Raw genomic sequence first — 25,556 nt, forward strand, 5'->3', positions numbered from 1 at the left:
GATCTCATGAAACAAGCAGTTCCATATCACGACAGAACGGCCTTCCGGTGATTCCAGCTTTCTAATGGTTATTTAGCTTAGATCGGTTCGATATTTCAACAGGATACGTTACTATCGCGGAAAAATTTGAGGCTTGAAGCTATACCGTATTTCAAGGTCAAACCAGCGAACGCTAATGAACTGATTGTGACAAGTTCTTTTGAGGCGGGTTCATATTTCTTAGTTTATGTCTCCAAATCAGGTATATAGATAATAATAAGTAATTACAGATCCAACTAAGATATATTACGGTTTATTTTATTTGCCCGAAAATTTATCTAAAACTCACTTCTTGTTTTTAGAAACTGGTTAACATTTGTAAGCGACCAGTTGTTAGCTTTCAAGAACTAAAATTGTGATTACATGGTGTAAGGTTTCTCTGTGTTAAAACTTCGCCTTGAATCTTTATCCTTCGGTCTTCAGTAGTATATACTACGTAATAATTATTACGTTTTTGAACCATTTTTCCAAAATTTTCCATAGCGGCTTCCTCGAAATATACAAAGTTTTCCCCCAAAATAGTGAGACTAGTACATTTCGTAACAAGCTTTCATGCTTGACTAACTTGCTTATTGCGAGGGTGGATTGGACAGCAGCCCTAGATAACGGTCTGTCTGTCGACGTGATATTCATAGATTTTAGCAAAGCGTTTGACAAGGTTTCACACGTAGGTCTTATGCAGAAGCTCACGAGCTTCGGAATAATAGGTACTGTGCATGAGTGGATAGGAAATTTCTTATGTGACCTCAGACAGAGAGTGAGAGTCAACGGAACGCTATCCGATTGGAAGCCGGTCAAAAGTGGTGTACCCCAAGGCACCATCTTAGGCCCTCTGCTCTCCCTTCTTTACGTTAATGAGTTACTGCTGTTACTTAGTTCGTCGACATTATTGTTTGCGGATGATGTAAAAATCTGGAGAGCAATAAAAAGTGAGGCTGATCATCTGGATCTTCAAGCTGACTTAGACGATTTAGTTAGATGGGCTCGAGAGTGGGGCTTAGAAATCAATGCTAGGAAGAGTGTGCTAATGCACATCGGCCACGGTACTAGTTACCGGTACACTATTGAGGGTAAACCTCTTCCATGCGTTCAAGAGCATAAAGACTTAGGAGTAGTATTAAGTCATGATTTAAAAACAACTACGCATTGCAAAGCAGCCGCTGTCAAAGGTTTTCGTGCGTTATGGTCACTTCGCCGAGCGTTCAAATCTTTTGACGAGGAAACGTTTCGAATTTTATGTCCCACCTATGTAAGACCACACTTAGAGTACTGTATCCAAGCAGCTAGCCCATGTCTGGTAAAGGATACTAACTCCCTTGAACATGTCCAGCGTGTGGGAACGAAATTAGTGAAGGGTCTTTCTAGACTCCCTTACGATGAGCGCTTAAAACGCCTAAATCTTTTCCCCTTGTCGTATCGTAGGACACGAGGTGACCTCATACTGGCATTTCGTATCTTTAATTATGATTTGGGTGTTAATATGTCTTATCTTTTTGCTCCCTCCAGCACTAATAATCTCCGAGGTCATAGCAAGAAGGTTCATAAACCACGATCTAATAAACTTAAAGTGGGATCCTGTTTTTCTCATCGAGTAGTCAATCATTGGAACGCCTTACCCGAACAAGTGGTATCAGCCCCATCAGTGAATACTTTCAAGGAGAAGCTGGACCTTCACTGAAAAGCAATGCGTCAGGATTAATACAGGTTCATCAACCTACTATCCTTATTACTGAAGACTGAATAATAAGGAGAACTCTGCAATCATTATTTAAGGTGCAGAACGTCAATATATGTTCAGCCTGAGTTCTTTCTGAGATAAGAAGGAGATAGTTAAGCGTTTTAAGCACTCATTTTGAGAGAGTTCGGAGAAGCGCATCACTAACTCAGTTCTCACATGTTAGACGCATTCTGGTATGCTGGCAATCGTGATGAGTGATTGGCTAGCTGCTTGGCGAGTCAACGTCTGGGTGCAATACTCTACATTGAAATTCACTCAACTGACTGGATAGCATATAGTCTTCCAAGTCGTTTTACTTCAAATTGGGGTATTTAGTCAAACGAAACTTCTTATTCATCAACATTGGATTTCTAGATTCTGGGCTTATGGTTTATTTACGAGACAATCAAGCATATACCTGTTCGTCTGACTGCTTGGCATCGCCATGATTTCTAAATACTCACTACAGGTCTTAAACATATATTCAGTTTCTGCAAACTCTCACTTGTAGGCGTAACACCAATTATGAAGTCCTGAAGTTTATTATTGGATGAAATGTCGGTGTTCTTGTTGAATCCTACCACGAGGCACCATTTTTATTTCAACACATAGATATTGCTACAGCGAGGCACCAAATACATATGCGCCACACATTTCATTTGATATGTGTGAGAGCTGTGATACTCAGTTAGTCAGCTACAACGTAGGACCAGGCACATATATGCATCGGTCCAAGTTGCCATACCTCATTAACACAACAAGATGGACACCGGATTCATAAAAGTAGTTAATTCAGAGGTGGTAATATATAAAAGAAAGATTGCAATAAGGATATAGTACAGGAAGAAATAATTAGTTCGTAGAAAGAAAGATATGAAGCAATTTTAATCTCTTAGTTTAAGGGAAGATAGAGAGTGTATACACCGACGCCATTGTGATCGATTCTGAGCCATGTCACCAAGAGTCTCCAACCATTGGTTACGATAGTCACGCGGACCCCAACCAAGTAGTCTGCATCTACCAACATGGCTCGGACTACAAGTTAGTGACTTCAAGCACTGATGCTACGTTTTGGTTTGGCCGCCCCTAACTTTCTTCCAACCATCTCCAACACCGGTTAGCATTGCACGTCGTGGTAATCGGTGTTCGGGCATACGTAACACGTGGCCCAACCATCTCAGTCGATGAAGATTCACAACCTCATCAACTGATTTACCATTATTCCCTAATACCCTGTGTCGAACCTCACTATTACTTACCCGGTGATCCCAGCAGACGCCAGCAATATTTCTGAGGCATCTGTGGTCAAATACTAGTAGCTTACCAGTGTCTTCTACTCTTAATGGCCATGTTTCGCTGCCGTAAATTAAAACAGAACGGACTGCCGCACAGTATAGGTGATGTAGCATAGGTGACGTAAGTTGGCAAAAGCCAAGCGAGCTTTTCGAATCCGTGCTGAGATTTCGTCAGACACCAACCCATTAGGGCTGATCAGACTTCCAAGATAAGTGAAGTTGTCGACGCGTCCGACTACTTCACTCCCTATCCTTAGTTCAGGTGTTGATGCAGACCAGTCCTGAAGCAACAACTTGCATTTAGAGGGAGAGAAGCGCATTCCAAACATTCTGGCATTGTTCCTCAGTGCTACCAAAAGACTCTGTATTTTATCAGCGTCTTCACCAAACAGGACTATGTCATCCACGTATTCTAAGTCGATAAGTGGACCTCCTGGAAGGAGATCAATACCCGAGAATTCAGTAGACGAGAATGTTATGTGATACTACCCGGGTGGTTTTCTTAGGGGGCTACACCAGGAGCCTTCGACCTGAAGGTCTGATCGAGGAGGCAGTGGAGCAACGTAAGGAGATGCAGTCCCATGGTAGCCGGTGGCCAATAATTGGTTCATACGCCATTTGTTCCGTTAGGATACTGGAGCCCATGTGCACAATTGGTTTGGAATCAGGATTTTCCAACTCCCATAGGTGTACCATGTTAGTAATGCAGAGGTTCGGCATCGTGTGTTCGAGCACAGAGATGATAAGGCAATCGGTGTCACCATCTTGAAACACCGACTTCGATGGCTTGGACATGTTCTATGAATATCGTCCCAGAGAATTCCACGTCGTGCATTATTTGCCGACGCTGGGACTGGTTGGAAAAAGCGGAGAGGTGGTCAGTATACGACATGGTGTCGTGGCATGAAAGAAAGCTGCAAAGGACTGGATTGTGTTGGTCCTTCACGACTCCCTGACTGGGGTCCGAGAGATGGTGCTACACAGTGGCTAGAGACGTTATCAGATATGGCTCAGAATAGAAGCCAGTGGCGATCCTGCTGCAACCTTCTTTTACTTTCTTTGTAAAAAGTGGTTGTATCTTCCTTAACTGAAAGATTTCTTCTGATTGTACCTTTCCGTTCCCCCATTATTACTATTATTATTATTACACTACCTTAATCCAATCTCTTCGTTATTGTTCTCTTTTTTTACGCTCCTTACCATTTTTCTTTTTCCTTCTCTTTAAATTCCCATTGTTTTGTGTGGCGCATATATATTGGCACTCTCTTGTACCAATATTTATATGTTCAAATAAATAAATAAATAGGTGTACGCTCCATGTCCACCAACCCGGTTAAAGCGCCGGACGTTCGCTTTTCGTCCTCTCAATTTCGTAAACAACAGAGTTGCCACGAGAAGGCAGTGAGTAGGACTTCCCTGGCAGAGGCTATATACGCGTGGCCATGTGAGAGCATTTCGAGAGGGAGAGAGGACTCTCTCCACTCTCGGTCGTACCAGGGCATTTGGGGGCATCCTACCAGGACCTGTAAAACGTGTCCTAAAATCATAAATGTTCTCATGTTGGAACACGATTGTCCATAGAAATTAACCATGAACAAATATATTTTGCGTTAGGATCCTAACCATACACCAATGATTGTCTCAATCTAATCTATTCAGAAAAATCTTAGTTCAGGGAAGTCCTTTGTTTCGCCTTAATATTTTTCAAAATCACCCTGTAAGTGTGGGCCTATAGTTCCATGGGTCTGGGAGCTATTATTGCAAGGAGTCAGTATTATTTTAACCCTTCTATACTATTTGTTCAGTTTCCGTTTACATCACAATTAAAATATGGGTGTCTCAGCTTCTGTGTTTGTTTTGAGACTAGCGTTTAAGGTGGTTATTTACACCAATCCCAACCAGACTTACATTGGAACGAAATTGTAGTGCTCATCTCGATGTACTTTATAGTGTGTAAAATGACGGCGTGGTGATTAAGACGTTCAACTTTCAGTCACTAAGTTTCAGGTCTGAACCGTGCCCACCCATTTTAGTTGGTGCAACTGATTAGTATACATTGGGATAATCAGTGATTGTGACCAGTCAGATGGGCTTACATCGAACTTCCAGATTTTAGGTAAAATATTAGTTAACCTAATCGCTAAAATTGGACCACCATTCTTAAAGATGTCTAGAGCCAATCCATCTGGACCAGCTGCCCTTCCTCGTTTCAGATCAACTATAGCCTTTTGAACTTCTGCTAGAGTTGGGGGACCTGCTTCAATGTTCCATTCAGACTGTCTGGGAATGGTGGGTAGTTGTAGAGTAGCTGAAGACCAGCTGAATCGCTCCTTAAAATGTTCTGCCCATCGTCCTAAACTTCTGGACTGGGAGCAGATAAGTGTCGTATTTTTCTGAATTAGTCTCACTTACACTTGACTTCTTAATTTGAGTTTCTTTTATTAGTCCGAAAAGCTGTCTTGCGTTACCTACAATCGCTGCCTTTTCCGTCTCTTTTGCTTTCGTTGCCCACCACTGCCCACAGTCGTTCCTTAGACTTTTGTTTAACCTAGATCTGATTTGTTTTCGTTCTTCATCGTGTTCAGAGCCTGATGGAACGAGTTTACGAGAATCCATCAGTGCAACAGACCTAGAGGAAATCCATTGGTTCTTTGTAACCCTTTGGTTTAAATCACTAACAGATGTCACTGCTGTTTCCACAGCTGCTTTGATATCTTTCCAAGCAACATATGGGTCAGTCTCGTTTTCAGAACTACCTAATTGTGACCTCAGTTGTTCCTGGAACCTACTTTTTGTTTTCTCATTACTCAATTCAATTCTAATGGGTCTTTTTACTGTGGATTTTCCGCGTCCAGTGAGGTGCAAGCAGATGCGTGCCCGTATTAGAGGATGGTCGGAGTCCAAGCAGGTATTCCAGAATGAGCAACAATCTTCTATCCAGCCTCTCCAACGAACACTGATGTCAATATAGTCTATTTGAGTCCATCGTTGGTTTGGTGCAGGAGGTCGCCATGTTAGACGATGTCTCTCCTTATGCTTAAAATTAGTGTTTGCTAGCTCTTGTGTAAATACAAATCCAGACACTACCTATATTTTGCGATCCGAAGAAACATTGACTATACCGTTGGCTGTAATGGCTGTACATTGGACGTAAGTACATGAGACAGTGGCTGATTGCGGGACGATACTACTACATCGTTGTGTATCTATGGCGGTCCTAACTCCGACAACAACTGAACTGTGGTTCTCAGTCAGTGGTCGTTAACAGATAATTTTTATCAAACTCAGCTTTTAACTTCCTCAACCCTTGTAAAAGGTTGATTTGGGACAGCCCATCAACTTTAAATCTCTATTGGCTTTAGCCCGTCTTTTAGCACTTTTATGAAGCTCTTAATTATTAGTCTAAAAGAAACAATTAGTCAAACTGAACAAAAGCATTAAGCGTAATTGTAGACAGTAAAAATAACCCACCTGCATGGCGTGAGAATTTTGAAAAAGTGATTTAAAGCCGACAACTCATTGTCTCGTGTTTGTTTGACGTACTACAACAAAACCTCAACATCGGTTTTGTATTCGTGACCAAAGTTCATGATATTAATAATAATAATATTTATTAATTGTAATTTCATCTTCAAAGGTTTAAAAATGCATTGGTGATGAAGTGTTTGTCTGGAAAACTGCGCAATGCAGATTTTGGGGTTTTTCCCCAAACTTTGGGGAAGGCCATCGAAGTTTGTTCATTTACTCAGAATTGGTAGATTGTGATGAGAATAAACTTTTATGTCGTTATTATCGACAGGCTTTTCCTTGATGTCTGTGGAAAATTGTTGAGATGCATCGCGTTAAAGCGAGGCATTTCAGATAATTTCACCGAAGTTGCGGAAAAGTTTGCTGTTTCATAAATAAATATAGACAGATTTACCCAAAGTGTAGTAAACTTCTGGGAAAATCTTCAAAGCTTAGCGGTAATATTGGAGAAAAATCCGAAATTTTTGGGAAATATTGTGGAAAAACTCAAAATTTCGGGGAATTTTTCCACATCTGGGGAGATTTTGGGGTTTTTAGGCCATTTCCGCAAAATTAGGACATTGGGTTTTTGTGCCATTTTTCCATAATTTTCTATAGTGGCTTCCCCAAAACAGACAAAGTTTTCCACAAAATGGGGAGATTAGTACGTAATAAGGGAGTCCCTGAAAGGTATATGAATCTACGATATCAGTTCCGGATTCACATATCGACGCTGAGCAAACTATCGGGGAGCCAGGTCTGGGCGGTGTAGAGGATATGTTCAAGAGGCAAAATAAGGTAAATGATTGGCTCACAGTCACAATCGGGAAAAGAAAAGTAAGAAGACAGAATTTGACCTCTGCGTTTGATGCTAAATTGGAATCAGATTGCAGGGAAGAAACGGTTTCAGGGACTAAACTTCCACAGCATGTTATGACGGACCTCTCTGAGAGGTCAATCATTTTTCATAAGTTAAGAGAATCTTCCGAAAAGGAACCAAAGGCTAGATTTGAGCACGACCTCAGTCATATTAAGTCCTTAATAAACAAGCTATCCCCAGGAACAGTTTCAGGAGTCGGCATGTGTAAGCTTTATAGAATAGGACAAAAGGTGGATTCTGAAAGTCCTCAGAAAAGCTGCCTCTTGAAGGTTACCTTTACTACGGTTGAAGAAAGAAACCTGATACCGGGAAACTCACGCAAATTGATTGGATCCGTAATATACGTCCGTAAGGATCTCAGCCTGGTTGACCGTATTAAGAGACGAGTTGCGGAAGTAGAAATAAATGAGCGACGCCGAAACTTAGGGGTTTTCAAATTGTAAAAGTTCGGAGCAAAACGATCCCCAAACCACCCTGGGTGGTCATGAAAAGTTCTCCACAGAATTAAAGGTGTGCTACACAAATGCTCGCAGCCTACTAAGTAAAATGACGGAGCTCAAGGCAATCGTGGTTATAGAAAACCGGATATTGTTGTTGTCTCAGAAACATGGTCAATGTTAGAAGTGTTCGGTAATCAAATTCACTTGACTGTTTTTTATCCAGTACGACTGATAGATTAAACCGTAGGGGAGGTGGGGCTATCCTGTACACGAAAAGTACCTTAACCATACGAGCTTTTGAGACAGTAACACATGATTCAGGGACATGTGAACTGGTGCGTTGCAGGCTGAAGTGTAGACGGCAAGATATTGGATTAGGTGTAGTATATTGCAGCCCAGAATGTGTAGTAGACGACTTCCTCCCAAGCCAACTTAAGTCCTGGTGACTCATTTCAGGCAGTTATACAATCGGTTAACTCAATCATATATACCCTTGACAGTCCCAAAGAAAAAAAGCACGGCCATCCCTGGATAGGCCGGGATGTTCGACGTTTACTAAGATAACCCTATGGGCTTTAAGACGGATATTCACCAAGTTAAATTCTACCATGTTCACTACAGTATACACAACCTTAGTGAGAACAAAGCTTGAGAGCTGCGTTCAGGCTACAAGCCCATTTTAAGAAGTGACTCGGATATCCTGGAAAAAGTACAAAGGGAAGCTACCTGTGCAATTTCAGAACTCCGTGGTTTACCACACAAAGAGCGGCTTGAAAAGCTAGGCCTCTCTACTCTGTCTTATCGCAGTTTAAGACGTGATCTGATTTTTATGTATAGAATACTAAGAAATGATTCTGGACCTAGTATATCCTCTTTTTTCCCACTGAGAATTCTGTATTGTTCCGGACATCTTCAATAATGCCACTATTATTACTATTTTTTACCATAGTTATGACTGCCGTTACCTAGCTCCCACACTTAACATACATAAACTTAGGATACTGCCTATTTTTATTGGTAAACTAAATATCTTTAATTCATAACTGTTATTTATTCAGTTTACAGTCTTATTCAACAATGAACTCAGGATGAACTTTAGTGCTCTATTTGCAAATATAAAAAGTTCAGAATGCCCATTGTCTCTTCTGAAGAGCTATGTAAATGATGGCGTTGTCCTAAAGGACTTCAACAAATGCGAGGAAATTGGTTCACTCGTTTGCTTTCTCGTGTCTAAAACATATGGGCTTGGCCTCAAGATACTCCTTGACTGTGGTTTGGATATGTCTGCTAGTGTAAGTTTGCAGTTAGTATTTTTATTGTTACCTTATTATTAAAACCGAAAAATTCAAATCAATTAATAATTTAATACTATATGTTGTTAGCTGTTTATCCAAAGAGTACATCTGACCTTCACTAACGAAATACAAGTTGCGGCTTAATCTATAAATGTTTCTAGTAAAATCAAATATTATCAAAATACGAAATGTCACCGCAAAGGTCCTAAGCATGTAGCTTTTTTATCATTTGTAAGGTCTGAGTTATCTCGTTATCGATATTGAAGACTACATTTCGATCAGTCTTTGTTGACACATGTGAATCTTGTTGGGTTCGCCCCAATGTAACCAAAGTATCACAAGTTGTATGTAGAATAGATTAAACGTCCTTAACAATCTAATCCACGTTTCGTTCTAGTATTTTTTTAAATAAAAGAACATTTGGTATTCATTTGTGCATTTTGTTTACATTGTTTATTTAATTCAGCATCACATTACTGGAGACACACCATTGATCCTCCTTTGCAACGAAGGTTTATGTGGTGCAACGAAACAACTAATTGACAAATTAGAACCGGCTAGTCTATTTCATTCCAACGTCATTGGATTAACAGCTATAACACAATTGCTCTGTCGCGCTCACGGGGCTTGCAACTGCTTAGAAAGTCTTCTTTCACATCTGTGCCTTTGCAGTGCTCTTTTACCAGTTGACTTGCGTATGAACAGTCATACACGCAGCATGAGTAGTATGGGACTTTTACATTCAGAACCCTTATTTGAAAATGATGAAGGAAGTCAGGTGTTATTCACTGTTGATCAGCTACTGGGACGCATTAAGTCAGATAATAGTGAGCGTATCATCTCTGTATTACAACTGTGGATAAAAGCAAATCTTCTGCGTTTAACGTACAGTAAGTTTATTACAGCATTTCTCAAGTAAGGTGATTCCAAGTTTTCGGCCTATAATCAAGCGGGTAGATTAATGTAGGTGCATGTACAAACTTGTGATCTCTATGTACCCGCTCTTTTTAGCACACTGTGAGATACTCAACGAGTAAGATACTAAAAATAATGTCAACAATATTGGAGCACCAAAAGTAGCGACCAATGTAGGTGAACGAAAGCATAGAGTATTAAAATATAAACGTTTCTGGAGAATGTAGTAACTGGGTATGAGTAAAATATACTCAGGTCGCTTCAGTCAAGTTTACAATACTATCTGATTTACCACCGCAACCTTAGTGCTCTTGATCTAAAGTCAGCATTTGAAATCCTCGTATTTCCTTTGTTAAACATTACTGTTGTTTCAATGCTGACTGAATATAGTACTGGACTGTAAAGGGTTGGAAATTTAATCCATGACCCATGATATACCTCTTTAATTTATCCTTGTGTATGTCTTATTATGACGGGTGAACAAAAATATTTCCTTTCGGTACGTTATACTACTATAACACATTAATATAACCAGGATTGAGATTTAAAGCTATACAGACTGGGACTACGTTTTACCAAATATACGATTCACGGCAAGAAATAGATTACCAGAGTGTAAGCCAATAGTTTATTTAACACAATTACACGCAGTCTATACTTAGTGATTCCAGAGTGAAAATCAGTGATGGTAAAGATACCACTTATTTTTAATAGTAAGAAAACTGTGTGTCAGTTCATGCCCAGTGACCAATCACATCTTACCTCCATTTACCACATATCAATCTTTGATATAGGCTGAGAGAGACTTTCCAGTCTCAATAGTTCGATATCTAATGAAACAAGACCATGAACAAAGTTCAAGCACGTAGTCTGGAAGAAGTACCAATAGTTTATTGATCCTCTAGATTAGTAACAACATTCATATAATCTCTCTGCCCACTGTTGAGTTGACATGTGTTTCTCCTTATGCTTAAAGTTAGCGTCTATGTATGTAATTAAGTCACCTGTTAAAATAACTGGGTGACCTTCAACTCGCCTGAACTCCAAATAGTGAGGAGTAAGTACAGTGCTATCAGATTTAGCTGTAACCAGAGAACTGTCAGGTGAATTCTAATCTAGCAGTGGATGTTTTGCTTGTGAACTTAATGCATGACGTACATATACAAAGCCACAAGCTATTCCCATCAAACTGCCAGATGCTCAAATAACCACATTTAGGCCTTCTATGCGAATTTCGCGAAACAAAGTCACGATTAGGGAACTAGAGTTTTGGTTAGTAAGTTTCACTACTTTACTTGATATAAAATTCAAAAATAGAAGAGCAGTTTTACGAGATTATAATATTAATTTGCAGACCATATTGTTAGTACTGGTTGGATATACTGGAAATTATGCTAAGAAACAAAGTAACTTAGTAAATCTGGCTATCGCAAAATGTAGGATATTATGGCGTAAGGAGTAATAAAGTTGGATTGCTAAAAAAATATTTGTAGCACACGGAGGTAAATTAAAATTTGTAAATTCCTATTCAAAATCTCTTATCCATTGCAGTGAAAATTAATTTGATATTCTTTATTCATAAAAGCAACTGGAGACAGTTCTATGCAGAATGAACAATTAACATGCAACACAAATGTTTTGGGAGAAAGGCTTCTTAGACCTTTGCTGTCATGTGTTTTTTATTCAAACAACATTGGATCCATAATGAATAAACTTGAAATATTGATTTGTCAATTGCTCATCTTAGGCCAGTTACATGGATGCCTTTTAATTGATAGTATAACTCAGTCAAATCCAGAAGACTCGAAAAACCAATACTTGAATAACATGTAAGTTTACTGGGTGCTAACTTTTTCTGAAGGTAATTTAGTGGGTGTAATTGATGTTTTAATCTAAACACTCTATGGCCTTAAGATGGGAAGTAAAGTTTAATTACAAACGCTTGATGAAACTGTGTACGGTAAAATAGAGAAAACTATCCAACCACTGACTACCAAGTTACAGGAGATTCTTCAAAACATTTTAGGAATAATCTACATAAAGAAACAACAGGATGAAAAGCTCATCCTGGATCCACATGCCATCTATTTTAAACAATTAATAAAGTGACCAACTTTATGCTCGACTGACTGAATTCAGCAACCTGATTCGAATTTAATACTAGTGAGAGGGGAAATCTTACTGTTTATTCGCTGGGATGCAAATGTAGATTATATTTGTGTTATAGGTAACAAAGTCCATGGTTCAGCGAGACCTACTGTAGCCTCGGTAGAGAAAAAGCCTGTCTACATCACCTTACCATTCAGAGGTGATTCAAATAGCCTTTTACTGAAACAACGACTTAAATCAGTCATCAATAAAACCTATTGCGCAGCAAAGGTCATCATCAAAGAAAGAACAAGGTGCATGCTTCATTCAAAACCTAAAGTACATGGAAACGATTGCGTCACATCCCACTGTGTTTACCAATTTAAATGTGTGTGTGGTCACACATACATAGGGAGGAGTAATCGTGATCTCAACATTAGGGTGAGTGAACATGTACCCAAATGGCTTCAGAAACAAATACAATCAAGTGAACCGATAAGAGCAGAGGATAAACATCCATCATCCTCTATTGCTAAACATATAATTGAAACAGGTCACAAGATTGATCTAAATTCAGCTTTTGTAGTGCTGTATAAAAGTGTAAAAGGGCGTATACTAAGGTTCATTGAAGCCTTAGCCATACGAAAATTCAAACCCCCTTTATGTGTTCAAAAACAGTTTGTTCTTACCTTAAACCTACCCTGGTAATATTGACTTATTATCCAGAGTGATTAGGTTTCAAATTGTGTTCACATTATTATTATTATTACTCTTATCATTATCCTTATCTCCTCTTACCCCGTTTCCTGTCTAGTTGACCTTTTATTTTTATATATAAATGCTCTTAACAAGTATATGTGTGACCAGATTGTTCGAAATGTATTGCGCTAATATATCACATAGTTCTGATAATCTTCGTCTTCTCATTGCATTATTGAAATTTATCAAAGGGACTAATTGTTTTAAATTTCTTAAAAGAAGACTCCCTGCACATACTATCAAAAGGTTAGATGAACTTGTCAACCTTAAATGTAAAATTGTATCGGAACGCGTGAAACTGAACTTCTACAAATCTTGTTTGACGAGTCACATATTCCCAAATCAACTATACAAGAATTTACGTTCAAGTAAATTACAACCAAATATTTCAAATCTTATTCGATTGTCGAAATCATATATAGATAAGTGCCAAGACAAACTGATCAATTTAATTGAATTACACACTCAAGCATTGCCTATATTAAATGAAATATCTATAGTCTGCCATATTAAATTCACCAACTTTTGCAGTAATGTCATTTCGAAAACAAAGGAAAGGATTAGTAATAAGCTCGAAAAATCTTGTATTATTACTAATCAAGTTAATTTATTCCCAGTAAATCCTGAAAAGTATGTCACTAATTTATCCTCCATTGTATTATCTGCTAATGAAAAGGAAGCTCTTTCTCTTGGTTTTAATTTCTCCGTCCCTATAACGCAAATGTCTGAATTGGAAATAAATGCCCAGTTTGAAAATCTATATGATCAACTGAGTACTCTAACCCCTACGTCTTCAAATAATCAAAGCTGGTGTAAAGCTAAACTAGTGGATATAGCACACCAATTTCATAGTGTTGGCCCGAAGCAGAGAAGCATATTAACTTCTCAGCACTTTAAATCATTAAAAGAACTACGATCAAACTCTGATATTGTCTTGTTAAAACCTGATAAAGGATCAGGCGTAGTTATCATGAATAAATGTGAATATAAAAGTAAGATGTTATCTATCCTTAGTGATGACAGTAAATTTATGCCTGATGTTGAATTTGGAGGTATCAGCAAACTAGAAAGAAGAGTAAATTCAAACCTAGAAAAATTGCTACTCATGAATATTATTAATAAAGAGGAATTTAACTTTCTAAAACCTATGGGTTCCGAGTACCCTCATTTATATGGACTGCCTAAAATTCACAAACCTGATGTTCCTTTACGTCCAATTCTATCAATGTGCAGATCACCTACACATAATCTGGCTAAATGGTTAGCAAAGTTGTTGGATCCTATTCGAAGACATCTATGTAAGTATTCTCTAAAGGATTCTTTTGAACTGGTTGATCATTTAGATGACATTAATATCAAGGAAAAGACAATGTGTTCATTTGATGTAAATTCCTTGTTTACAAATGTACCTTTAAGAAAAACGATTGATATATTATGTGATTACATATCTGAAAACAATTTTCAATCACGTGTACCTGTAAAACTTCTTAAAGATTTACTATTACTATGTACTGACAAAGTTCAGTTCACTTTTGAAGGTGAATACTTTCGTCAGATTGATGGAGTTGCTATGGGTAGTCCGCTAGGACCATTACTAGCAGATGTGTTCATGACACATGTTGAAAATCAGACTGATGAATTAATCGGGAACATGTCACTTTATAAGAGATATGTGGACGATATCTTAGTTGTTTGTGAGAAAAAGAGGATATGTACGGTTTATTAAATAAACTCAACACTCTCCAAAACCATATTAGTCTCTCATGTGAAGAAGAGAAAAACGATCAGCTTCCCTTCCTAGATATACTCCTGAGTAGACGAGAAGATGGTTCAGTAAAGCGATCTATTTTTAGAAAACCAACGTGGACAGGTCAATATCTTAGTTATTATAGTTATTGCCCTGTGCAATACAAACGTGGTTTGATAAGGTGTCTTTTCAACAGACTCGACCGTATTTGTACCAATGACGCCATTGATGATGATGTAAAGTTGTTAAATAAAACGTTAATAGAAAATGGCTATCCTCTGAAATTCATAAATAGATGGAAAGTCCATGGTTCAGCGAGACCTACTGTAGCCTCGGTAGAGAAAAAGCCTGTCTACATCACCTTACCATTCAGAGGTGATTCAAATAGCCTTTTACTGAAACAACGACTTAAATCAGTCATCAATAAAACCTATTGCGCAGCAAAGGTCATCATCAAAGAAAGAACAAGGTGCATGCTTCATTCAAAACCTAAAGTACATGGAAACGATTGCGTCACATCCCACTGTGTTTACCAATTTAAATGTGTGTGTGGTCACACATACATAGGGAGGAGTAATCGTGATCTCAACATTAGGGTGAGTGAACATGTACCCAAATGGCTTCAGAAACAAATACAATCAAGTGAACCGATAAGAGCAGAGGATAAACATCCATCATCCTCTATTGCTAAACATATAATTGAAACAGGTCACAAGATTGATCTAAATTCAGCTTTTGTAGTGCTGTATAAAAGTGTAAAAGGGCGTATACTAAGGTTCATTGAAGCCTTAGCCATACGAAAATTCAAACCCCCTTTATGTGTTCAAAAACAGTTTGTTCTTACCTTAAACCTACCCTGGTAATATTGACTTATTATCCAGAGTGATTAGGTTTCAAATTGTGTTCACATTATTATTATTATTACTCTTATCATTATCCTTATCTCCTCTTACCCCGTTTCCTGTCTAGTTGACCTTTTATTTTTATATATAAATGCTCTTAACAAGTATATGTGTGACCAGATTGTTCGAAATGTATTGCGCTAATATATCACATAGTTCTGATAATCTTCGTCTTCTCATTACATTATTGAAATTTATCAAAGGGACTAATTGTTTTAAACAAAATTGTTGTTGTAAACTCACTTATTCCACACCACTTATTAAGTTTTTGCCATTCAGTTTTACTTTCTCCTTTTCTTAATATTCACCCAGTTTTTTTTCAGTTAATTCATCGATAAATTCGAGCAGTTCATCTGCTGGTCAGCTAGCTAATCTTTTACTATTGATTTGAAAAAAGTGCTGTGGTCAAAACTTATATGGATTTTCTAACACACTAAGTTTAAAACCTATACTAGATATTAAAGAAAGTGAAGTATTGTTAGCAGATTCATGATACGTTAGTGTATACAATCTTACGCAGTAACTAATACTATTGGTTTGTTTTACTTTGAATTTCATAGCTTAGAATATATACGATGCCATCTGAATGCACCACTAAACTTAAGACTTCTAGGGATACGTGCAATCCGTCGAATTTTACAGTACCGTTTTATATTAATTTGCCAGATGACTGATAAGTATAATTCGCTGATAAATGAAAATGCACTTTCGTTTGTAACATGGGTTGATCAATTACCTTTACCAAATATCATCAAACAACATATTCTTTTAAATCCAATGACCTTAAGAACTAGTTGAACAAACAACTTTGCCCTTATTTTTTTCTTTGGTTCGTGCATTTATTTTCGATTTTTTAAAACTTATTATTAAGTAAAGAAGGTTTTTATGTTTTCGATAAAAATGCAATAGACATATGTACAGAATAAAACTGAAATAAATTTATGTTCTGGTGTTCTTATAACTTCTGGTTAGTCTCCACATGATAGAAATTGATAGTACCAGATTGTGAATCTAAAGATAAAGTTAATTGCAGATCATAAGTGTTAGAATATAATCTGCTTACTTGTATATTCATGTATACTTTAAATACTGTGTAAATAGTATGAAAAGTACACTTAACCTTCGTACACAAACAATCCTTGCGAAACATTGATTTAAGCGGTTGAAATGTATTAAGCATGCTGAGTCGCTAGCTAATTTGACCGTGCTGCACTAAAATAAGAATCGGTTGGTGTAATGCTAAATACGACTAGACCAATACATGATACTAATCTGTGAGGCTACTTACCCAGTGTATGTAGTTCGCAAAAATACTTTGGCCAATATCCTGCTGATAAATAACTTCTATGCACAGCTGAACCCAGTACGTAAACTAAATAGCTAATTCTCACAAAACAACGTGATACTTTGATTCGAATGTTCTTTGATGTCCTAAGTTTATTGAGGCGAAAGGTTATAAACGTCCCAAATCGCATAAGTTCTACTAATAATAAATCCTATGGATATATTTTGCATACCTACTTTATACGTAATACTTCCTAACGTATACAGAAACTCTTTACTATCTAAACGATATCGAGTTACTGACTGGTCGAAAGTTGAATGCTACCACCGAATGCAAATACTGAAACCACGTATACCATTCGAACTGGCTTCCTTCAACGTTTGCACACTAATGCAGGTCGGACAACAGATAGGAGTGGCTATGTCTTTAGAATGTCTCATTATCGATGTCTGTTTTCTGTCCGAGACCCGTGCTCAAGACTAATGAAGTCCTACAAATTCTCTCTCCATCTGTTACTTCGAAAACCTTGTTTCACGTGCGTTTGTCCGGGGGCGCTGTGGCATCTCCATCCAGTTTAGCTGGCGTTGGTGTCGCACTAAGCGCTAGAGCTGAGGCAGCACTGATCGATTGGATCCCCATTAACAGTCGATTATATGCTGTTAGATTAGAAAGCTCCATCAAAGTAAGAAAAAAATAGGTGTGCGGAACGATGTCTTTTCATCATCTCCACCTACACTCTGACAGATTGCAGCCCGGATGAGACCAAGGATGAGTTTTACTACCAGTTAACTGTTCTTCAACAGAAGATGCTCTCGACGGATATTGTAGTACTAGCCAAGAGACTTGAATGCTCAGGTCGGGCGTCTAGACACAGAACAGAGTTGTTTAGGTGGTCGATAGGGACTTGATAGTTGCATGTCAGATAACGGTTACTGTTTATTGCAAATTTGCGCAGACTACGACCTGTTTCTGACTAACACTAACTTTCAGCACAGTTGTCCTTGATGTTCTACCTGGCGTCTTCCCATCACATCGCGTTTAACTACCGCTGGCGTGGTTGTGTACAAAACTGTCACTCCTTTTGGAGTACCTATCTGGACTCGGATCATGTCCTTGTTTGCACTAATCTTACCTTACATTTCAGTGGCCAACAAATTCATCGTCCTAAACGGATCGATGTCAATAAATTGATTGCAGCTCCTGTTGCAACAAAATATCAAACCGAGCTGAGTTCAAGGCTAGCTATCAACCAACCGAAAAGTATAGATGTGTGTTGGCTGAAACTGCATGACGCCATGAAGAAGGCTAGTAAATTCACTTGCGGCTTTGCAAAACGTCCTGCCTACAAGCACAGGGTTTCTACAGGCTTCTTACAACTCATTGAAGCACGTTGGTCTACTCCGGGTGACCGTGAGTTTGACCATAAATGAAGACTGTTACGTAATGAAGTCGTGCAAAGCTTGTGTAAGGTCATAGAAGCCTGGTGGTTGGAGCGTATCAATGAGTTGGAGACAGTAATTACTTCCGGTCACTGCCGGAAGCTCTTTCAACTCATCTTAGTCACTGGCAGCAAGAGGTCTGGTGTGACTGAAACAATCTGTAAAGCTGACGAGATGTCAATCATTAACATCCACCGGCGTCTTGAACGATGGGCAGTTTTTCGAGGAGAAGTACAATTGGTCTGCTGCTCCGGCGACATCGATCACACTGTTTTACCCTTCATGGTATGTTACGACTAATCCATCTAATAAGGCAGAACTCTGCAAGGAACTCCAACTTTGAAGCTCTACAAATGACCAGAACCAGACGACTTACCTCCGGTCCATCTTAAAGATGTTGGCGACTTTGTGGTTGAGGAACTAACTGAGTTGTCTACAAAAATCTGGTAATTAGTGTTCCAACACTGCAATGAGTTGTTCCTATCTTTAAAAAGGGTTCAATTTGTTTTTGCAACGACTATCGGGGGATGCGTCTATTTTAATCAGCTTTGAGCCAGGCTTTAGCTGTATGAGAGCTAATTATACTATGCAGAAAGCCAAAGTAGGTAAACTGGATTTTGTGCTGGCGACCGAATAGATGGAAGTAGCGTACTTTTACCATTATAGATGAATAAACTAAGATAGCAATCCACTAGGTAGTGTGGAACTTTATCATCAGTAAGGCTTGTTTCCACACAAAAAAGAATTAGATTTCCGGGAGTACTGTGTGTGTGATAGGAGTTTACAAGAACTTACAAAATTAATTCTTCGAATGTCAAACTATAAAAGTAGTCGCATGACCATTAAGCAGCTTAAAAACTTACCATATGACGCCGAAAGGGTGTATGCCTCACCCTGGTAAACGAATTCGATGATAAAGGTTGGTTCATCTGCATAGCCACGAATAAATATTCCATTGTACAAGCACCACATTATTAAGTCATGGGTTGAAGCACCAGATCCCATTCCTTTTACATTAAAACAAAGCATCCAGTGAGATGTGTTTCATAAGAATTGAAGTGTAAGTTTGTAAAAATTCTCTCTATGTAATTAGATTTCATTTTCATCGGAAATAGTTTAAGTCCCCGTATTTCTTACCAAAGTATAAAATGTTTCAGCTATTCATTTTACTTTCACAAAATTCAAGCAATAAACATCTATAACCAACTTCCTAAAGGTTAAGGGAGAAGCGAATGCAACAACTTTTTGTTTCATAGGACGTCTCAAACTATTCACACTACTTAGGTTTAATAAGTTTAGTGTACTCGGGCTAAAAAATTATATCTGGAGTCTGGTATATTTCCTTTAGTGACCAATTAAAGGATGAACAAGAAAGCCAAGGTCATAACACTCTTTAAAAGGTGATAAATATGAGGCAATCCAACGCTAAGTTTTTTTGAAAGAATCATATTCTCATCGTACTTCAAACAGATTAATCCGTTAGGAACTGCAACTGAGAAAACTAGTTTTGGGGGCACTTGCAGCACAGAATAAGAATGTGATAAGTAGAGGTTTTACACTAGAACAACCTTAATATGAGAATGAAAATAGAACTCATTTTTACAGTGTAAGAAATTCAGGAATAAAGTGATTATCGTAAACCCTGACAAAACCAAAATCTCGCAAATTCTCACAAGCGTTCCGCTTACCTTCTACACAGATAGTTGTTTGTTGGGATTCAGGCTGGTTGGCAAATGCAGCTAAGTGAGCTACTAATGATTCTGACTCATCGTTGTCAAGATCTTCGTCATCATCTTCATTATCTATAGTATGCGTAGGGCTTAGTCGTCGACCTCCTGTTTGACACCCATTAGTGCTAGTTTGAAAAAACCTATCATTATTAACGATTGTCTTGTTGAATTCTGACCTCAGGTTTCTGTTATTTGGACTCTTTTCCAAGCGTTGAAGTGATGAAGCATCTAACTCCGATTCAATATTTACGTTAGAGCTAACAAGTGGAAAATTGTAAACCATAATTAAGTTCAATAGATTAATGTAAATCTCCAATAAATTTGAAGCTTCTTGATACTTTAAAACTGTGTCACTTACTTATCTGCATTTAAAGTTTCATTGATTACATTTTCTGGCAAAGCGACTAACGCGTCCATTACTTGTGCCATCAAAGTTGGATTATTCACCTGTTCACCTGTGTCATTCAAAATGACTAGACCACTGGAACCGTCTTCATTAGACTGATGATGAACATAAAGCGTTTCACCATCCGGAGTTTCAACTATCATCTGATAATGAAAATTATATTTATTTATTTGAAAATTGTACGAAAAAGTTGGATGTCATGATTCTCAAATAATAAACTACACACTACATGAAAGAGTAGGACACTTCCTTAATTTTACTTTGTCCAATGAAAATATGAGTCAAGTATATTTTGAACACCGTACACTTTCGAAATAGTGAACACAAATACCCACCCCACTACTGGCTACTAACACAATTATCCATTACCGATTATAAATTATATATGACTACACAAAACAATATAAAATCCATGCAAAGAGCTCAAGCACTAACAGACGCTCACCGATTTACGGTCTATAACTAACAATGAGGGAATGAAAACCTTGACGTCAATTTTTTCTTTGGGTCAGTCAGCTACAACGTAGGACCAGGCACATATATGCATCGGTCCAAGTTGCCATACCTCATTAACACAACAAGATGGACACCGGATTCATAAAAGTAGTTAATTCAGAGGTGGTAATATATAAAAGAAAGATTGCAATAAGGATATAGTACAGGAAGAAATAATTAGTTCGTAGAAAGAAAGATATGAAGCAATTTTAATCTCTTAGTTTAAGGGAAGATAGAGAGTGTATACACCGACGCCATTGTGATCGATTCTGAGCCATGTCACCAAGAGTCTCCAACCATTGGTTACGATAGTCACGCGGACCCCAACCAAGTAGTCTGCATCTACCAACATGGCTCGGACTACAAGTTAGTGACTTCAAGCACTGATGCTACGTTTTGGTTTGGCCGCCCCTAACTTTCTTCCAACCATCTCCAACACCGGTTAGCATTGCACGTCGTGGTAATCGGTGTTCGGGCATACGTAACACGTGGCCCAACCATCTCAGTCGATGAAGATTCACAACCTCATCAACTGATTTACCATTATTCCCTAATACCCTGTGTCGAACCTCACTATTACTTACCCGGTGATCCCAGCAGACGCCAGTAATATTTCTGAGGCATCTGTGGTCAAATACTAGTAGCTTACCAGTGTCTTCTACTCTTAATGGCCATGTTTCGCTGCCGTAAATTAAAACAGAACGGACTGCCGCACAGTATAGGTGATGTAGCATAGGTGACGTAAGTTGGCAAAAGCCAAGCGAGCTTTTCGAATCCGTGCTGAGATTTCGTCAGACACCAACCCATTAGGGCTGATCAGACTTCCAAGATAAGTGAAGTTGTCGACGCGTCCGACTACTTCACTCCCTATCCTTAGTTCAGGTGTTGATGTAGACCAGTCCTGAAGCAACAACTTGCATTTAGAGGGAGAGAAGCGCATTCCAAACATTCTGGCATTGTTCCTCAGTGCTACCAAAAGACTCTGTATTTTATCAGCGTCTTCACCAAACAGGACTATGTCATCCACGTATTCTAAGTCGATAAGTGGACCTCCTGGAAGGAGATCAATACCCGAGAATGTTATTTCCATTAATAGGTCTGTGATGAAGTTAAACAAAAATGGAGAAAGTGGACAGCATTGACGGACATCACTTGAGGTTGTAAAAGCAGATGACAGTTCTCCATAAGCTCTGACTCGACTGGTAGTGTTCGAGTAAAGAGCCTTTACAAGGTTTATGTACTTCTGGGGTACGCCTTTCAATGACAGACACTGCCACTGAATCTCGCGGTCTACCGAATCAAATGTTGCTTTTAAGTCAAGAAAGACCACCATTGTCGGACGTCGATAAGTATGCCTATGTTCTAGAACTTGACGAATGGTGAATATGTGGTCGATGCAGCGACGACCAGGTCTGAAGCCAGCTTGATTCTCTCGTGTTTCCAGTTCACGAGTCTTAGTTAAGCGTCTGATAATTATCGAGGCTAGTATTTTAGATACTATATTAGTTAAACTAATCCCTCTATGGTTGTCACAGGGTGATTTTGACCCTTTCTTATATGTTGGGACGATAAGTTATTGTGACCAGTCAGATGGAATAACGTCTAACTCCCAGATCTTAGCTAAAATATTAGTCAACTTAATCGCTAAAATTGGACCGCCATCCTTAAAGACATCTGGAGCCAATCCATCTGGACCAGCTGCCCTTCCTCGTTTCAGATCAACTATAGCCTTTTGAACTTCTGCTAGAGTTGGGGGACCTGCTTCAATGTTCCATTCAGACTGTCTGGGAATGGTGGGTAGTTGTAGAGTAGCTGAAGACCAGCTGAATCGCTCCTTAAAATGTTCTGCCCATCGTCCTAAACTTCTGGACTGGGAGCAGATAAGTGTCGTATTTTTCTGAATTAGTCTCACTTACACTTGACTTCTTAATTTGAGTTTCTTTTATTAGTCCGAAAAGCTGTCTTGCGTTACCTACAATCGCTGCCTTTTCCGTCTCTTTTGCTTTCGTTGCCCACCACTGCCCACAGTCGTTCCTTAGACTTTTGTTTAACCTAGATCTGATTTGTTTTCGTTCTTCATCGTGTTCAGAGCCTGATGGAACGAGTTTACGAGAATCCATCAGTGCAACAGACCTAGAGGAAATCCATTGGTTCTTTGTAACCCTTTGGTTTAAATCACTAACAGATGTCACTGCTGTTTCCACAGCTGCTTTGATATCTTTCCAAGCAACATATGGGTCAGTCTCGTTTTCAGAACTACCTAATTGTGACCTCAGTTGTTCCTGGAACCTACTTTTTGTTTTCTCATTACTCAATTCAATTCTAATGGGTCTTTTTACTGTGGATTTTCCGCGTCCAGTGAGGTGCAAGCAGATGCGTGCCCGTATTAGAGGATGGTCGGAGTCCAAGCAGGTATTCCAGAATGAGCAACAATCTTCTATCCAGCCTCTCCAACGAACACTGATGTCAATATAGTCTATTTGAGTCCATCGTTGGTTTGGTGCAGGAGGTCGCCATGTTAGACGATGTCTCTCCTTATGCTCAAAATTTGTGTTTGCTAAAAATAAACGATTGTCTGAGCACAGTTGCTGCAGACGATCACCATTATCTGTTTGCTGAGCCGGAATACTGAAATACCCACCTAAATGCCTTTCTGTTTGGTTTAAACTACCTATCTAGGCATTAAAGTCACCTGCTACGAGTACTATGTCTGAACGTTTAGCTTTCTGAAGAAGTTCATATAGCTTTCTGTAAGATTCATCTTTCACTTCATCTGAGCTGCAGTCGGTGGGAGCGTAGGGAGAAACGACAAAAAGGCAACGACGTGTGTCCCTATCCTTCCGAGTTCTTACGGAGCCATTTAGCCGAACAGCACATAAACGACTGTTAACGGGGATCCACTCTAACAGTGCTTATTCCGCCCTCATGCTTAGTGCTATGCCTACACCTGCCAGTCCACGAGAGCTGGCCATCGGGTCGCCAGATACATGGAGGGTGTATCTCATCGGCTCTCCGTTTTGGCGAGGTGAGGTGAAGTGAATGACCAAACTAGGATTCTGTATGTGTTTCGGAGACACAACATACATCAATGGTAGGAGATTCTAGGGTTCTAGCCAAGGAAGCCTGTTGACCGATTTGACACAGGGTGCGTACGTTGAAGGCTCCAATGTGTAGTTTGGAGCGGGGTTTCAGTAGACCTGGGACAGTGTTTTGAGCATTAGAATCGTTGGCTATGGTGACACTTGAAGAGGAAGCCGAAAAAGGAAGTTTAGAGGTGAAAGCCGATGTAGGAGGAATAATAGGAAGTGAATACGGAGGTTGATTATGAATACAGTGGTCTTGAGTGCCGTTAGAGGTATGAGGGCGGTTATCACTTCCCGGTTGCCCACTCCGTGGAAGAGTTCTTCTGTAGGTACCTGAAATATGAGATTGGGTTAGAGGTAGTCTTAGTGACCCGAGAGCGTGACCGCAGTGCCCAAGGGACAACTGCTTGAGGTCGGTCACACACGATCTTATTATGGGTAATCATCGTATTAGCTCCATACTTGTTGAGACATTACTACTGGAGACGGATGTTCGTGTGATAAGGCGAGGTGTGCATTTTTAGGGTCGACCTTTTCTAACCCCACCCCTCCTTGTGGGAAGGCAGCATCGCTGTCATGCTGGTTGTCTAAAGGAAACACCTTACTGCTGTCACACCTCTGTACAGTTAGCAGTACGACTTCGCCTTCGGACTTTGGGTTTGTTGCTTTTAGTCTTACCGCTCATCAACCAACCTGTCTGACATGGTAGGACCTTGAGGAACAGTTGTTCCAGTCAGTATAGCTCGGTTGCTTCATCATGATAGGCAAGCCCGACCACCACGTCAAGGTAGCAACAATGGTCGGGTTTTCTCTGGGTAGTGATAGTGACTTTCAAATATTGAGTATGAAGACTAACTGGAGTAAAAATCTGTCAAGAAAATCAGTAGAAAGAGCATCCTATTGACAACTTGTATAAGCAATGTCAGACATCAAAACCACATTAAAATTTGTATAGGGGTCGAAAACTTGTTCAGTTTACTAGATCAATGAAAGTTTGGAAACAAATTACAAGCTGTCACTCTTATTTTCCGTTTTTAGGGTTGAAAACCGTTACTGTACCCAAATCAGATCCTAATGACACATTTTTGAACCAAGGTATAACCACCACTATTGTGAGAGCTATGGATGACGCAGCTATTGAAGTCGAGGTGACACTAGCGAGACACTGATTCGAATTACAGTGCTAAGCTAATAAGCTATCGTTCTGCATCCATTAAAACACAAACCTTACAGATATCAAACTTTTTATTTGAACACCAACACAACTCTGTGAAGAAGTGAGGCCTCATTAAACGAAATCACAAGGTTTTGTACTAAGAAACTAACAATGGAGTGATGTTGGTGACGAAGTGAATTTAGCTCGAGATTTACTGCCACCTATAATGATGAAGAATATGGTGAACGTATTCCAGTGTGGAGCAAGGATTGATACAGCTGTCTGGACCACTACACACTACACTTCATACAACCTACTACCAGGCCAGTTATCATTAACATAGAGCCCGATACGAATGTGCACTACCCAAGGTTCTCA

The 25,556-nt window shown here is 39.1% G+C and overlaps 2 protein-coding genes across 7 annotated transcripts in view; one reads left to right on the plus strand and one right to left on the minus strand.

The window, feature by feature from the left end:
* Positions 1-16,536, plus strand: MS3_00001827 (uncharacterized protein). Of its 3 annotated transcripts, XM_035733629.2 has the most exons (6): positions 1-47; positions 82-241; positions 8,937-9,170; positions 9,640-10,063; positions 11,674-11,917; positions 16,145-16,536. In XM_035733629.2, the coding sequence occupies exons 2-6, from the start codon at positions 227-229 to the stop codon at positions 16,380-16,382; spliced, it is 1,155 nt and encodes a 384-aa protein (XP_035587751.1). In that variant the 5' UTR covers positions 1-47; positions 82-226; the 3' UTR covers positions 16,383-16,536. The 3 variants fall into 3 exon arrangements, with proteins under 3 accessions (XP_035587751.1, XP_051074775.1, XP_051074776.1); XM_051209329.1 differs by lacking the exons at positions 1-47; positions 82-241; positions 16,145-16,536 and having other exon boundaries at positions 3,847-9,170; positions 9,640-12,567; XM_051209330.1 differs by lacking the exons at positions 1-47; positions 82-241; positions 8,937-9,170; positions 9,640-10,063; positions 11,674-11,917 and adding an exon at positions 12,771-14,233.
* Positions 16,451-25,556, minus strand: part of MS3_00010187 (uncharacterized protein) — a 20,158-nt gene continuing 11,052 nt past the window's right edge. For all 4 annotated transcript variants that reach the window (XM_051218553.1, XM_051218550.1, XM_051218552.1 and 1 more), the window contains 4 exons: positions 20,397-20,587; positions 19,997-20,295; positions 19,172-19,315; positions 16,451-16,595 (listed from right to left, as the gene is read on the minus strand). In XM_051218553.1, coding sequence (XP_051074779.1) covers positions 16,540-16,595; positions 19,172-19,315; positions 19,997-20,295; positions 20,397-20,587 — 690 coding nt within the window. In that variant the 3' untranslated portion in view covers positions 16,451-16,539. The remainder of the gene's footprint in view (positions 16,596-19,171; positions 19,316-19,996; positions 20,296-20,396; positions 20,588-25,556) is intronic.

The sequence above is a fragment of the Schistosoma haematobium genome, chromosome 1 (genome assembly GCF_000699445.3).
Source record: "Schistosoma haematobium chromosome 1, whole genome shotgun sequence".
Classification (NCBI taxonomy): Eukaryota; Metazoa; Platyhelminthes; class Trematoda; order Strigeidida; family Schistosomatidae; genus Schistosoma; species Schistosoma haematobium.